Source organism: Rhopilema esculentum, chromosome 4 (assembly GCF_057945365.1).
Source record: "Rhopilema esculentum isolate cy_ngs chromosome 4, ASM5794536v1, whole genome shotgun sequence".
Lineage (NCBI taxonomy): Eukaryota > Metazoa > Cnidaria > Scyphozoa > Rhizostomeae > Rhizostomatidae > Rhopilema > Rhopilema esculentum.
Window position 1 is genome coordinate 2815459 of NC_142818.1, and position 17088 is coordinate 2832546.

A 17088-nucleotide genomic window follows, 5' to 3' on the forward strand; every position below is an offset into this window, starting at 1 on the left:
TCCCCCTCTTCTCCTTTCTCTTTCTCTTCTCTGTTTCACGCTTTCTTCACCTTCATCTTTACCTTTTTCTTCTTCGCAATCCTCTTTTTCTCTCCTTGACAGCCACCCTCCCCCCCCCCCCTATTCTCCTTCCATTTCTCTATTGCTTCTTCCCCCTCGTGTTTCTTCGTGTTTCTATTATCCCTCTCCCGGTGTTTCTGTTATCCCTCTCCCGCCTCTTCCCCCTCTTCTCCTTTTTTCTTTCTCTTCTCTGTTTCACGCTTTCTTCACCTTCATCTTCACCTTTTTCTTCTTCGTAATCCTCTTTTTTTCTCTCCTTGACAGCCACCTTCACACCCACCCCCCCCTATTCTCCTCCCATTTCTCTATTGCTTCTTCTGCTTCTTATTCTTCCTTGTGTGTTTGTTATCCTTCTTCTCCTGCCTCTTCCCCCTCTTCTCCTTTTTCTTTCTCTTCTCTGTTTCACGCTTTCTTCACCTTCATCTTTACCTTTTCTTCTTCGCAATCCTCTTTTTTCTCTCTCCTTGACAGCCACCCCCCCCCCCCTATTCTCCTCCCATTTCTCTATTGCTTCTTCTGCTTCTTATTCTTCCTTGTGTGTTTGTTATCTTTCTTCTCCTGCCTCTTCCCCCTCTTCTCCTTTTTCTTTCTCTTCTCTGTTTCACGCTTTCTTCACCTTCATCTTTACCTTTTTCTTCTTCGCAATCCTCTTTTTTCTCTCTCCTTGACAGCCACCCCCCCCCCCCCTATTCTCCTCCCATTTCTCTATTGCTTCTTCTGCTTCTTATTCTTCCTTGTGTGTTTGTTATCCTTCTTCTCCCGCCTCTTCCAGCAAAATGTAGAGCCTTTGTTGTTATCAGGCACGATCGATCAAAATTTGTAATACATTTCGATTTGGGCGCAGAATGTGGGTTTGCATCCTAAGCAAAACATGTTCGCCTATGGCTAGGAATGCGATTTAACCACAATTCTGAAACCACAAAACTCCACTATCAAATTCGTCAACCTGGCAATGATTGCACTTGGAATCATAGGAAATTCATCTGACTCTTTTAGCATTGGAACTGCTACCTGACAATAGTGAGGTGTATATGGCTAACAAATACAGTAGCTACAATGAAAAACCAATTTAGGCCAACTAAAAAAAATGCTTTATGCATACAGTAAATTGTTTTAAATTGGACGTCAAACTAATTACAGACGATAAAAAGTTTTGGAAAACTGTCTTATTCTTTTGGGTCAAGCCATGCGCACCTATGCGATGCTCCGAAGGCGCGAAACCCCACTGTCTAGACACACAACTCTTGAGCTGATGAATAAATTGTTTTGTCTGGCAATAATTGGTTTGTTTGGCAATGTGGCAGTGCTGTGTGGTGCAGCTGCATTTTATTGCAAGGATGTCTGGCTCAGTATAGGTGCTGTCCTGAGCCTAGATAAGTGTCTCTTGACGAACTTGTCGATCCATGAGAGAATTCCCTGTCATTATGGAGGAGAGGGAATGTCTGCACGATGAGCATTCAAGTGACCAAATATCAACAACAGAATATGGGAAAGTTAAGGAACAGCACATTAAAGAAACCGGTAGGTGAAATTAGTTCAATTCCAATATTTTGGTCATAGAAGTAGGTTACTGCTACTTGCATATTAAAAGCCAATTGATTATATTACCGTTTGCTTCTTGACGTTTGAATCAATTAAGTCTGTGTAAATTGTTATTGTAACTTAATTAATTATTGTTTTCTAAAGGGGACACGCAGACTTTCTGATTTGCAGACAAGAAGGGCTCAGACACGCCCCCCCCTCCCCCCCCCCCCCCAGTTCTCAGTAGAATCGATTTTGTATTTCGTCTAAATTCGTTGAGAAAATGTTGAGGGAGCAGTAATTTTTTGACACCATACGTTTTGTGATGTAATCCTATGATTTTCAAACTGCTAATTTTCAAACAAAAGTTAGTCATAGGCGTTCCCTTCGGATAAAATTGGCGTTCCCTGTTGGTAAAAGGGCGTTTTCTGGTGGTTAAATGGGCGTGGCTTAAATTTATTTGGTTTGCCCCCCCCCCCCCAGGGCTTGGTGGCTGGCACCGCCATTGCTCAGACCCCTTGTGCTCCCTAGTGGAAGTTAAATCTTAATTGAGCCACTAAAATTCTAGAATATTTATTGTAAAACATATTTTATCTATTGATGAAATGAAAAATAAACAAATATTTTCTATCAAGGTTGATGCTTGCGCTTATATGTTGTTTTTTTTAATTTGTTTCAGTTAAGGAAGATGTACCATCTGGCATACTTGCATATGATTGCTACAATTACTTTAAGAAAAAGCTGTTTCCTCCTCACATCAAGACAGAGTCCAAAGCCTTAATGAAACTAGCATGGGGAACAAGCCTGAATTCATTTCTTTCATTTTTCATCCCAGTCATTTCAGTGCTTATTGTTGGCCACAAGGGAAAGAATTACCTTGCAGCAGTGGGTCTTGGTATATCTGTATGTAATGTGACAGGAAATGTCCTTGTGGTTGGATTGACTTCAGTGACAGAAACATTGTGCTCCCAAGCATATGGTGCTGGACAATACAAGCGATTTGGAGTTGTGATACAAAGATCCCTAATCATCACATTCTTAGCAGTTCTTCCGTCATGTGCCCTGTGGATAAATTTAGACAAGACACTTGTGGTCCTAGGACAAGACAAAGAAGTTGCCTTGTATGTCATCAAAAAATTTTGTTAAATATGTAGTCAAGCATGTTCACATAGTATACATAATGAATATAAGTTCAATACGTGTAACTTTTTGTGACTTAAAATTACTTGGCCTTTGTGACTCCTTTATTGGAACTGGGTAAATTTGAAATATAGACATTTAGGATATCTTAATTTTTATTTAATTTGAACCAATAATAATATATCATGAAAACTTGTTTGTTAAATTTTTAAATTTTATTTTTAGGCTTGCTAGTTATTTTGGAATATATTACATCCCTGGATTACTGGTGAGTTTATTTTATCTCTATTTTTGTATTGCAAATATATACCAAAAATTGTAATCAGATGTTCCAGTTGCATTGTGCATAAAAAAGTATTTCACAAACTGTTTCAGTGGTTTTGCTTCCGGATCAGTTATATCAGATGTTTGCTTTATATGTTATTGTCTCTTTAAGTGAATGAATTTAGATCATACAATTATAAACATGTTCATTTAAATTGACAGACAGTGTTTAATATTTGATTTTTTTTTAGTTTTACATCCTGTTTAATATACTTACAAGGTACTTGGCTTGCCAGGCAAGTATTTATCAATGTTTTTTCCCATAAAAACTATGACCTAAAAGTTTATCCTGCAGCTTTAGTAGAATTTTTATGCAAACTACAAGTAGGTGGGGGGGGGGGTGTACTTCCTGGCCAATGGTAGCAAACATATAGATACCTGTAGTATCTAGTTTATGCAACAAATGTCTTTATCAAAAGCACATCAAACATGGCAGTTTTTGGCTTGAAATTTGTCCTGTTAGAATTATTTCTCCTTAGTTTTTTTCAAATGGATTTTTGGATTGCAAAGCCACCTCCCTGCTAATGTCTTGCTTGCTACGAGCTTCCATCAGAGTTTCCTCAAGCTTCTCCCTACTCAAGCATAGTTCACCATCTTTCAGGTCCCAGCATGTATGCTGTTACTCAACCATTTTAAGAGTAGAACAGGTGTGAGTTGACTGAAACCCTTTTCACCGGTAAATGTGCACTGCACATAGTGGGCTCCCACTGACTACGAGAGAGCAACAAGATGCCTGCCCTGCCAGTGGCAGTGTTGCACAGCTCGCCTCTGCCAGCAGATGCACTGGAGCACCAACAACTATAACAATACCCAGCAAACCAGGTGCCTACTTTCGATAGTGCACAGCTGGCAGTTGTTGACACACTACTACAAGAAATGTGATGGACCCAAGACCAGGCGTCCAGCAGCAGTCCATTTGTACCCGCAAACTTACCATCTAACCAGGCTACCATCTGAATTTTGCATCATCGTTGCTAACTGTGTCCTGTTTCCCGTCCAATGGTTTCACATACTTGTTAACTCTCTTTTCAAAGTTCTTTTCAACTTTCCCTCGTGGTACTTGTTTGGTCTCATGGCAGTATTTAGCTTTAGATGGAGTCTGCCACCAATTTTGGGCTGCATTCTCAAGCAACCCGACTCATCAAAAGGGCATTACAAATGGTCTGCCCTGCCTTGCATGAGATTGTCACCCTCTCTGGTTCGCTCTTCCACGCAACTTTGGCAGGGTAGATTGGTTTTTTGACACTTCTCAAGACTACAATTTGCTGTTGCAAGCAACAGAGATTTCCAGCTTGAGCAATTCCTGCTTTACTAGCCTTTACTGAGGGAATCCTTGTTGGCTTCTTTTCCTCAACTTAGTAATATGCTGAATTACAGCAGGTAGGCTTGTCTGTTCTGAGTTCAAAACAACAAGCAGGCTTGGCTGCATGGCACGCACATACACAACCATGACGGACAACAACCAGACATCATCATCCAAACCCAAGCACACACCGAGTGTAGCAGACGGTGGTATATTGCTGCTACAGTATTTTGAGTTGACGATGACTGTGTGCGTCTCACCGCCGAGTGTGAATGTGCACAGCTGCTTTGTATTTAAGTGTTAATGTTAATTTCAGGTGGCATCAAATATCCTAATGTAAGAGAAATATCTTATCTAACAGTTTACCCCATGTCCCATCTGATAGTTTTTGGCTAGCATAAAAACCATTTTAGGAGCTGTTATAATTGTGATGTTGACATTTGTTGTTGTTATGTTACAGAATATTGTTTACCCAAGTGTGTATGGCTCACTTCTTGCTTTTGTGGTCAATGGAGTATTCTGCTACCTCTCTGTTTATGTTTGGAACTTCGGAATACAGTAAGTATGTTAGTATCATCCTGCTTCTCTTTGTCAAGTCCTTTTCTTGAAGACATCAAGTCATCAATAGTAAATAAGTACCCTGTATGGGTCCCTGTTTTTTTTGTGATCAGCATAGTTTCATGTACCATATTTTGTCGTGTATAAGACGTATTTTTACACCCTTGATTCCATGTTTGAATTCTGAAAAATAGTTTACCGTGCACAAGACACAACCCCCTTTTCTCAGTTCTTGTAATGCATATGTATTTTAGTCAAAGAATAAATCCATAAAATTATTGTTCACTATCCATTTCATCAACCCTCCAATTAAGAGAATGCGGGGTACATCCCTTCCATCTGGGAGTAAAAAAGCTTTTCTCAGATAAAGATGTCTATCGCGTCTGGAGAATTTCAAAGTTTTTACTAAATTTCCGGTAAAAGTGAGATTATTCAAATTAAGAGAACAGGTGCTCCAAATATCATAATATTTTGGTGATAGATGATATTTTGCCTTGAAAAGGAAATGATGTGACAGCCAATGTTACCATGTATAAGACACAAACAAAGCAAACTTTAATAGTATGTTAGTCTATAGAAACTAATAATAGGTAATTATATGTTAGTCTTGAAAGCTCACCAGATTAATAGAAGGTATGATGTGATATTAGAAATTGGAGACATTTTGAAAGAAAGTTTTAATCTGGATCTAAATCTATCAGCATTTGTCTTTAGCATTTTCTTATAGATGACTGGAGGCACATTAGAGATAAGGGCTTGGTAAAAAGGGGAGCTTAGTATCAAATTATATGTTATTATGCATCATAGCTTAAGAATAAATACCTTGAATTGTGAAATGTCTCTTCAAGCTGTAACCTCCTTTTTTCAGGGGTGCTGCCTTTGCTTTGGATTTGTCATATTTTTCTTTCTGTGCCTTCCTTCTCGTTTTCATTTATGTAAAAAAGATGCATAAGAAAACCTGGAATGGTATGTTGCCTACGTTTTATGCAACTTTTGTCACTTACCGCAGGGTTGAGCAACCTACAGCTCGCTGGCCAGAGTCCGGCCAGGGAAGAGAATTTTTAAGCTCATTAAAGGTCTGAGCTATCTGGTCGTTATTAATGTGAATGGAATGATCCTTTTTAATTTTAGTTGGTTTTTTTAGTTTTCCCCTTTTCATTTACGACTGTAACAGTTTGTAACAGTTAACAGTTTGTCTGTCGTTGCAAGCTATATATGTAAAAGAGGGATTTTTAATTGTAGTGTAATTGAATTTAAACGAAATTTTTCATTATTATTATTATCATCATTTTATTACAACTATCGTATTCGTTTTTCTTATTACCTTTGACCTGCTTAAAGAAAAGATTTGAAGGAACTGGCCCAGGCTCAAAAAAAGGTTGCCCACCCCTGACTTACGGTATTCAGTAGAATTGTGTAGTTAAGTGCTAGCAAAACCATAACATTTTAAACATTTTTAGAAATCATTCTTTATTTGCTCCCTCTACTATAGATGTGAGTTTGAAATGTCGATGTCACTCTGAAACTTATCAACCAGGCCTTTATGAAGAGTTTTTCACAATGTTGACAAACTGCTCGCATCGATAATCTTACGGCGATATCGCCTGTCCTATAACCTTTTTATGAGGTAGTCTGAGGCAGTAGCGGCGCTGCGGGGGAGAAGGGGGGTGGTGGACTGAGGGAACGACCCCCCAAGCTCTCAGTAGGATCGATTTTGTATTTCGCCCAAATTCGACGAGAAAAAGGTTAGGGAAGGGGTAATATTTTCGCAATGTATTTTTTTGATGTTATCTTATGCTCTTGTTGTCTTTCTCAGGCTAGATATTTTATTGCAAGAGCCGTAAACAGCCCACGCCAATAATTCAGCAAGGGCAATGGCGAGGGCAATTACATTAAACAAAAGGGACATGTTATTAACCTGCAATATTTTTTAGGATAAACAAGCATATACAATTAGTCCTTGCAAAAAGAGGCGCTCTAGCTCGATCAAACACCTCCACGCACACCTAGAAAGTTCTAGAAGTTTGATTAATGGAGCACCTATTGTGTTTATGTCTAAAAATTAAATGCAGAAACCAAAAGTTGTTGTTTATGATATTTGGTGATGCTCAACCGAACGTCTAGAAGGTTGAAGGTGTTCAGTTTGTCAATCACCTGGTTTTTTGCTCCTCATAAGGCCTGTATACCATCATTCATTATCATCATTCTTATTTTCACTGGTATTGTCACATTTTTCAGATTCATTAATAAGCAATATGATACAACTGAACATCATCATCATCATCATCATCATCATATCAGCCCTTAATGCCAACCCTGGCAGATGGCCTCCACAAATGACTCCACTTTTGGCGATCTTGGGCCTCTTGCATCCATCTCTTTTCATCCAACTAAACATATTACAACTATAGTTGGCACTTAGTTGAGACTTACACAGTCTAATCATTTCAACAACTGTAGTATTGGTGTTGCAGCTACTACTGTAATCGTGAATTGTTGACTGATTGGCACTGTGCTTTTTCAGTATTTTACAACAGTTTGACGATTAAAGCCAATGCTCTCAACCTGTATTTTTCAAATTTTGAATTTTTCATTTAAAACATTGTCTTCAAATCTTTTAGGCTGGTCAAAAGAATGCTTATTTGAATGGAAAGAGTTCATCCTATTTGCTATCCCATCTACTTCTATGACGATAATGGAATGGATTATTTATGAAACAGGCATCATCACAATGGGTGGCTAGCTCTTTGATTTCTGTGTCTATTTGGTGGCTAGTAATCGTTTTTCAGATTTTTTAATAAATTGTGACCATTAGCATTTTTTATTGCTGTATTTAATACAGGAGTATGTTAATTAAGGCAGTTTCATCTATAAGCCTTGAGGTGTACTTTAAATTCTATCTCTTTTGTCTAGTTGTTGCTGGTGTGGAAGGTTTAAGTGTGAATTCATTTTCATTTGAAGGTATTTCATCCAACGTGCTTATACTTCATTGTAGGTATCATTGGAAGCTTGGAGCAGGCTGCCTTAGTTGTATCATTTTACCTTGCTGGGTCGATATATTTTGTGAGTAAAGTGTTTGATTATTTCCTAATCTCTTTCTAATGGAAATGAAACTGAGTCTGATGTTCTTGTACGAGACCTGTCTTAAGTTAATAATATACTTGAGTATCAACTGACATTAGGAACTACAATCGTAGCCGAAAGCTATTGGAATGGCTGGCTAAACTGAGGTATTTTTGCATAAATGCCCTCCCACCCCTACATGTAATGTTGATTACTCATTCTGAATGCCAGAACAGATGTATTGTCTAAATAACCAACATGGGGAAAGGTTTAGTGTCATCATTGGAAGGTAGAATAATACCCTGTTTTAGTTTAAACTTATTTTTGTCTAATCCAGTAACATTTTGCCACAATTTTAGGGCATGTTTACATGAAGCATTTATAATGTGAGATTTTTGTCATGTTTTTCATTTTAAAGGTCATTAAGTTTTTGATTCTCCACTTCACACCCATTCTCTAGGTTCTCTATTTGATAAGTGCTTTTCTTCTATGCTCGTCCAAGTCGAGAAAAAAATGATTTTCAGCCGTTTGTTTTTAAGTTTTTTGGTTAGGACTTAAAAATGTGTTTTTTGGCAAGGAGATTGATTAGGAAGAAGTTTTTTGCTAGAGGCTCAACAACTCTGCAATTGGCAATGAAATCTTCTCACTGTTTCCCTGCCTTTTAACCTAGTTACTGAATAGCACCGTGACAGTGGATCTTGTATTTTAAGTTGGAATTCAGTTTACACATTCAAGGTCAATTGAAATCCAAGGGTTTTCAAAAATTTGTTTTATTTATTTGCATAAACATAATGATTAACACCAAAGAGAAGCAAAAGTGAGCCTCGTCAATAATCAAAAAATTAGAATGACAGCTAAATGAAATCTAGTGTTCCTCGATTATTCGAGTTTCGTTTATTTTGGTAGAAACTTCTGATAGAGACTTGAATAGGCTGGAGAAAGTTCAATATTTTAAAGAGTTATAAAAAGAAGTAGCATCCTGTTTCCAACAATTCCTGCCAAAAGTCATGGTACACTTCATTAAATTTTTGTATGGCTAAATGCATCCCCCTACTCTCCTCCCAATTTCTATTTTATACAATGCTGAGAGCTTTGATGTTCACCAATTGATTCAGATAAAAAAGTTCTGAATGTTAATGCTATAAACAGACCATCCTTGAATTTCTGGTCTGCTTTTAGGAATTCATCCATCAATTCTGTATTCTGGATTTCCTAAGCCATTTTTTCAAACTTCTGTCCAATGAAGGCCAGATGTTCAGAACATATTTTCGAGTATAGAAGAGATTTTTGAGAGTGAAAACTTTTTAAATAATTTTGTTGATTTATGTTTTGTTACTTAAGTTTTCATTGAGTCTGTTTTGAAGATTGGCCAATTTTTTTACCCTCTGATTGCTATTCCTCAGGTTTCTTATGGTGTCTCAATTGGTACTGCTGTCAGAGTTGGACATTTTCTTGGAGCAGGAAATCCTCAACTTGCTAGAAATTCCTTAAAAGTTAGCATTATGATAATAGGTAACATGAACGCTTTGTGACGTTTCACTTGAGTGATATGAAATCAATTCTATTTAGCTCCTTGTTACGTGACTTTTTAAGTGTAAAGAATGGCTAACAACGTGGAATAATCGATTAGGTAATGAGTCTATACCGATCAGATTCTTGTTGGTCTACCAACGGTCTAACAAAATTAGAGATAACTCTTGAAAGGAGATATGCAGATAAGTTTAATGTGATATACCAAGACTTTGTAGGTTTTATTAGAGATATTTCCTTAAATCACAACACCTTTTCTTAAATTACAGTAATAAACGACCTTTTGTATCTTGTTTTGGGATTTTTGGTATCTTAGTTTCTTCGAGGAAGGTTAAAATCAGGAATACTTTCCTAAAAAGTTAAGAGGGGTGGCTGTGCTGTAATCAACTTCTAGAAAAGCACACCCATCACCACACCCAATATACGTACATTTGTGTAAAAGATTCAGTTGTGTTCATGAAATCATTTAAATTATTCACCGACTCAAAAAGGCTGATATGAAATTGCTCTCATTCATAGAAAATCTATAGCATAATAACGGGTTGCCATTATAGAATTTTTCCAATGCCAATCTGAATTTTAACAAGAGGCTGAGCCCCCGAGCCCCCTTCAAGCCCCCTTGCTTACAATCCAGCTGCTTGATTTCAATTGAAATTAACGAGGATCGTTCAGGCTAGTCCAGTTTCTCATCTTTAGTGATCCTGATTTTTCGATAAACTTTTCGTTTTGTTTGGTAAGAAATTCTTTCTATTGAGCTCTAATGATCCAACCTTTGCATTAGAATTAACAATCTTCCAAAACAAATAATTCCGAAGAGCCACAGTATTTGTGATGTTGTGATGTATGTCGTCCGGTGAATGGTCATTTTGCTTGCATGCTGAAACACTGAACTTCGTCTATGGCTTTGAAAAAAGCAAACATTTAGTAAACTAAAGCTTTTCGTCTGACACTCTTCAGAGTTTAAAACGTCAGAACATAGATCGAAAACTCTACGCTAAGAAATATATATACCCAGTTGTGGATCGAAATAGGCCAATCAGAAACACGAGCACATGACTGTAAAGGTTGACCAATCAGTGCCGCTTGCCTATTAGAATGTTACCAGTGGAGTCCTAAGGTGAAAACGAACTCCTTTTGTCTACACAGTAGCGGTTTTTTCGTGCTTATGTAGATAGATTCTAAAACTGCTAGGTGGAACGACGATCGGGCTTTACCAATAATCCGAAACATGTCGCCATTATAGTTTTTTGCACAATCTGGGTTTTCTAGCAAATGCTTCCCGATAGCAGAATCGCAGGTTTTATTGGTAATTTTGGATTTGCAAGACCGAGGTGGCTGTCTACATAAGCACGAAAAAACCGCTACTGTGTAGACAAAAGGAGTTCGTTTTCACCTTAGGACTCCATTGGTAACATTCTAATAGGCAAGCGGCACTGATTGGTCAACCTTTACAGTCATGTGCTCGTGTTTCTGATTGGCCTATTTCGATCCACAACTGGGTATATATATTTCTTAGCGTAGAGTTTTCGATCTATGTTCTGACGTTTTAAACTCTGAAGAGTGTCAGACGAAAAGCTTTAGTTTACTAAATGTTTGCTTTTTTCAAAGCCATTTACAAGTTTTGTACCACCAAAAGATTGTTTGCAAACTTCGTCTATATTTAGATACTGAACATTTTTTTTATTTTGTTGAGCGGAGTTGGAAAAATCTGCCAGAAAAATTTTGCAAAATATCTGTGCTAAACCTTGAAGAGCCACAATACATGTTAAAAATGTAGGGTACATGAAATTACTTCAAATCCTCGAATTAGCCCCCTGGGGGCCTTCTTTATTTTATTTTAAGTATTTAATTTAATTACATTATTTTTGATATTTTTGGATGGGCGCTTATTCGAGAGGGGGGCTTATAGAATCATTGTTGACATTAAGAAGACATTTTTAAAAGACCTCGTTTATTTTAGTAGAAATTTATTTATGAGCATTTAATCAATTACTACCAAAAGTATGAATTTGTTGTGATAATTCAATAAAACGCCATAAGCGACCTCAAATAGCAAAAATCATCAAAAAGGCTCTTTTTATTTAAATTTTAAGACACGGAATATTAAAATTTTAATATTCCGTGTCTTGAAACATTCGATATTTTTTGATAGCTATTAAATTATATTCTCCTTTATTTCGTTTCAGTGGTTTTTACAGTTTCGATTGGCTTGCTTCTCGCTGCACTCAAAGACGTGATTGGCTTTGTATTCACAAGCGACCAGTATGTTGTCCTTTTTTTCATTCCTCACTGAAATTTATTGTGCCTATAAGCACAACATTTTCTGCAAGACTTGCCTGTTGATATATATTTGTATGTTATGTCTGGAATCGCATCTATTTTAGTACTTTTGGTGACACATCTTGCCATCTTGCTTATTTTAAAAGCATAGAATAAATGTAATACTTCAAATGACTTCTATGGTTAAACAGGCCTAAATTTAAAGGCTTAAAGTATTATTAGACTTAACTGATCTCTCTTTAAAAAACTTTTAGATAAAGCTATAATATGATTTTTTTGTTTCATTACAATGGTAGTGATATTGCCTTCAGCTGCCTCCCATTTTTTACGTATCACTTTCTCCTCAGAAATAGTTACATTTATTTCTGTAAATAGTATTGTCGATTGGACATCATCTAATGAACAAAAGAGCAAAAATGCTAACATAAGGCAATATGAAATTATCTCAGGTTAGAATTACACTGGTTTCGGCAATAAATTTGGTATTTTACACAATATGGCATCTCGAAATAGTTTGTCGCAATTATGAAAAACAGTTATTTTTAGGGGTATAACTAACTTTTTAAACATTTTATACGTGAGTTCTCACCATACAAAAGCCCATTTATCATTGGGTTCCTCTCTTCTGTATGAATCTTCGTGTGCCAAAACGAATTACCCTACTGCCTAATTAAACGAATTAAACAAATTCATTTTATTTCATAACTTTTCAACCAAAGATGGTGTTAGGATATATCTTGAATTCAAATTCTTCGCTAGAACTTAAACCCCCCGAAATCACCGTGTTTCAGGCCTGTTAGTGACATCACATGGACGTGTGAAGAGTTCAAAAATCGATTAATATTTGTTCCAGGCTACCGAACAAAAACTGTTAGCAAATAAGGGTAAAATGGTCCTCAGAATATTTTACCAGTCTAACTTCATGTTGTCTTGTAACGTGTGAGAATGAAACTATGCCAGCACAAAGTTTATCTACCCACGACCAATGCACACTTCCACGCCTGTTGCTTTGGCCGTATAAAAGACACAATGTAATGCTTACTCGAGCACTGCTACAATAAACACAAACTCCACAATCTTGCAATCTGTGCCCAAAGTAGAAAGCCCAAGAGACACCTATCAGGCTTACCCTGTCACATATTAAACGAGATTAAATTTCATTTAATCCAGCTTACAAAGATAAAGAGATGTACCTTGCAGACATAGAAAAGTACCGTCGTAATTATTTGTTTGTGGTATCAAAACCTTTGTCAATTTATTTCTCTTATAGCTGTCTTTTTCCTATTGAGTTTTCATTATCTATATTTTGTATCCTATAGATCAGTAGTTGATCTAGTGTCAGACGTGGTTGTTTTAGCTGCTGCCCATCAAATTTTCGATGGAATCCAGGTAACATTTTACAATAACATTGGGTTGAAGGCAGATAAAATGGGCCTGTGTTCATTGATGGGGGGAGGGGAGGTTGAGAGGGGGGTGTAAATGCAGTATTATTTCGAGTTGTAGAGCGCCATATGCAAAATGGTTTTGACTAACTTTGTAATTATTGTATAGCATTTATTGGTACCGCTAGGTTTGTTTGTTAACGTGTAGCATCAATTGCCATTGAAAACAGGAACAATAGACTGTATGACAAGAAACCTCCTTTTTTCTGTCTACCTTTGCTTTTGCCCATCAACAATGCCAGTCGAAATCAGTTTCTTGCTCCCCGCTGCCCTCTCCTCGAACAGTTACCAAGGAACGATATTATATTGTATGGTTTCGAGTTATTCCTATGACGTCATCCTTTTTTCTATTTCAAATTGAAAGCAGAAAAGGATCTTTCAATGTAACCAACGCTAAATATGAAATGAATTTGAGGGTTTAGAAACATTTCCCATTGATAAAGTCAAGCATTTTAACTTGAAACTTTGATACTGGATCAGCGTCATTTTTTTCCTGAAGGATTCTGTCCATGTAGTTCATTAATACTAATCGCAAACGTGTCTGCATTCGTACTTGTGCTGTTCTGCTTGGCCTTTAAATGATCATACCAGAAATAATATCCATTAATATTTTATGCTAATAAACTCCAATATTTTTCATAGATAATATGTATCGGAGCTATTCGTAGTATTGGATACCAAAAGTATGGTGCAGTGATCATACCAGAAATAATATCCATTAATATTTTATGCTAATAAACTCCAATATTTTTCATAGATAATATGTATCGGAGCTTTTCGTAGTATTGGATACCAAAAGTATGGTGCAGTGATCATACCAGAAATAATATCCATTAATATTTTATGCTAATAAACTCCAATATTTTTTATAGATAATATGTATCGGAGCTATTCGTGGTATTGGATACCAAAAATATGGTGCAGTGATCAATTTCATTGGCTACATGTGCATTGGAATACCGTTGTTTCTTCTGCTGATTTTCAAAGCCAATTTAAAAGTCTTTGGTAATGAAAAATGTTTTATTTTGCATTAAACGTTGCCAGAATTAGGTGTATGGTCAGTTAAAGCGGGTTGAAAGCATGTGTCTCAAGTTAACGGCAATTTTATGCTAACAGCAAAATTTGTGATGTCAAGGTAACTGTTTTTTTTTTTGTTTTTTTTACATGGGTTTGTGAAGTGGATAGAATTTATTGATGGTTGTGAGCTGCCATGGATTCTTGGTCGCTCAATATTTGTATCGTTGTGAAACCAATGCGTAGATGTTGCAAATGGAACTATGTATTAGTTGTTATAGATTTATTTTCCATCAAGCTTTGATTTAAGGTCATGTTTTGAATGTATTTAATTTTTGAATTTTGGCGTAATGAACCCAAACTGTAAATGCAACTAAGCTAGAAGAGGAGAGGTACAAAAATGCCTCAGTCCTAAGAAGTACCCCCGTTCAAACTTTTGCCTCTTTGAGGCGCGTTGCCTCCGCCAATTTTGACCAATTTGGTTTAGAAAAAGAGGTTGCAGCAGTTTCCCCCAGACCCACAAAAATATATTTCATTTTTGTACTTGTAGGATTTTGGCTGGGAGTTGTGATTGCTGTTATTTTGCAAGTGAGGCCAAATTGATTTAAATATCTTTGGTGTTTTGCTTTCTCGATGCTTATACAATCTAATTACAAAAAAATCTTTCTCTGGCCAAGAGAGCTTTACCTATAGATCATCAAAAATAGTTCTTTAAAAAGAAAAACACTATTGGAAACTTAAGATTTAGAAACTATTCGATGAGTTTATTTACATGCATGTATTGTTTGCTTTATACAAATGCTTTTTCTTTGCCAAATTAGGACCCTCCCAAGTATATTTCTACTCGGTTCTCGCATCTATGCTTCTGAAAAGGCAAGGCAAACAATTCACCCTCATAATACACTGCCTCATTCATTGGCTTATGAAAAATTGTTCCAGTATGTTCTCATACTAGTTTGGTAATAAAAGATCGAGATGTCGATATTGCTCAGATTTTAGTCTCTTGTGAGATATCTAAAAAGTTTAACCATCTCTTGATCTTTCTGGCTTATCCTTAAAGGCCAATGTTGAAAAAACGTACTGAAGTTTTATTGCTGAAGAAACCACTCCTAATCATGTACTTTGTTGGTTTTTTTAAATAACACTAACGTATCTATTCTTAATATTTTATTTTCCTTCTTCAGATTTTGGGCCTTGGCATTTTGCTTCATAAAGCTGATTGGTCAAAGCTTTCGAGATTAGTAAGTCCTATATCTCTAAAAGCTGCTTATTTTATACACGAAACTTCAAACTATTTCAAGCGATGCAGTATAGCCTTATAGACAGTCAAAAATTGCTAATTGCTAAAGTTGCTTAAGCCATATGTCAATCAATATTAGCCAATCAAAAAGCGTGTATATAGATAGCTTAGATAGCTTGAAAGATAGCTGAGGCCACTTTAATGTCTGTAGGTTACCTTTAAAGAGCTCAGTATCGTAAAGAACAGTTTATCATGTTGCTTTCGCCCAATATGTTTTACGTTTCGTACTTTCCTTGATTTAGCGGAATGCAGCCTCATTTACTTGTGAAATGTGCCTGTGTAGAGAATCAAGTTTTGTTGTATTATTTTTGTGGCACAGGCAAGAGAAAGGGCAGGTGTTTTTACAGATACGCTTCCTTCTGAAAGTGATGGGCCTATTGTGGAAACGGGGGACTACGGTGCAACCGAAGAGCAAATTATTGAAGAAAAATACAATTGTACTAGCCAAGAAGATAATGTGAGTGAGACTTCCTTTTTAAAAGAGGAAGGCCCATGTCCTGCTCCTCAAGGTGAGTTTTATTTTGTTTATTCCAATGAGCCTTCGGCAGACAGGATATTTTTCAGTGAGAGATAATTTGATTTTTTAAGCGGGCATTCACATTATCTTGTTTTACAATCATGTACTAAATTGTATGAATGAAAATGTCAGTTTGCTTGTCTGTCAGATGGTGCCCGATGCCGTACATGTAGAGCTGTACACGCCCATATAAAGGGCGCACATATAAATATACATAAATAATTTATAAATATATCAACGAAAAAATAAGTTTTCCAGAACTTTTTATTGTCAGTGACACTGATAAGTCATGATTTCTCAGAAAGGGATGGATTTCTTTCAAAGGGGGGGGGGAGAGTTCAATAATTCTAAGGAGTGGGGGCTACATATTTTAAGTTGAAACTGTTGAGATCTACTGTCATTTGTAAAGTTTGATAGCTGCCACACAAATTATTAATTCATACTATTACAAATAAATCTTATATACTGATAAACATGATAGTTATAAGAGCGTTTTGTTCTAATTTTCTCCAGGATCATTTTTTGAATTTTCCTCGTTTCACTTCCAGCATTTGACAGGAGAATCTCATGCAAAAACAACAGTTTTTGGCTTATTCAAGATGTATGGGTAAAATGGCCTACGTAAAATGGTGAAATTCTTTATAAAACGTGTTTGTTTTTTAGAGCATCCAACAATTCCCCAAAATGAAAAGCAGATTCACCCACAAGATGCCAACGAGGTTCAAGTATTCTTTGTGAATCAATCGCCAGCAGCTCATTCAAAGTTAGAGATTTTTGTCAAAGTTTTCGCTGTTTCTCTCTTATTTCTTTTAGTAATCTTTTCATTGATTTTCAGACTAAGTCATCCTTAGATACTTCCATATCTTTTTATTATGCATTATGCATTTTTATTATGCACTTATTATGCACTAAAATTTTATGTCTTGTAAAATTTTATATTTTTTATCAAAACTATTTTGAAACATAACAGAGTGAATATATCCTGTATTTCTCAAGAGTCAGAAAAAGATGGAACTTAAAGAGAATAAAAATCATT

The 17088-nt window shown here is 36.3% G+C and overlaps 1 protein-coding gene across 2 annotated transcripts; it reads left to right on the plus strand.

Annotated features, from left to right (window-relative positions):
* The first annotated feature begins 1270 nt into the window (after positions 1-1270).
* LOC135690909 (multidrug and toxin extrusion protein 2) lies at positions 1271-17019 on the plus strand. Of its 2 annotated transcripts, XM_065208599.2 has the most exons (16): positions 1271-1581; positions 2261-2702; positions 2947-2989; positions 3237-3281; positions 4809-4906; positions 5775-5872; positions 7528-7641; positions 7902-7969; positions 9373-9481; positions 11686-11761; positions 13099-13168; positions 14094-14226; positions 14786-14823; positions 15420-15476; positions 15855-16044; positions 16716-17019. In XM_065208599.2, the coding sequence occupies exons 1-16, from the start codon at positions 1464-1466 to the stop codon at positions 16901-16903; spliced, it is 1887 nt and encodes a 628-aa protein (XP_065064671.2). In that variant the 5' UTR covers positions 1271-1463; the 3' UTR covers positions 16904-17019. The 2 variants fall into 2 exon arrangements, with proteins under 2 accessions (XP_065064671.2, XP_065064673.2); XM_065208601.2 differs by lacking the exon at positions 3237-3281.
* The last annotated feature ends 69 nt before the right edge of the window (positions 17020-17088 follow it).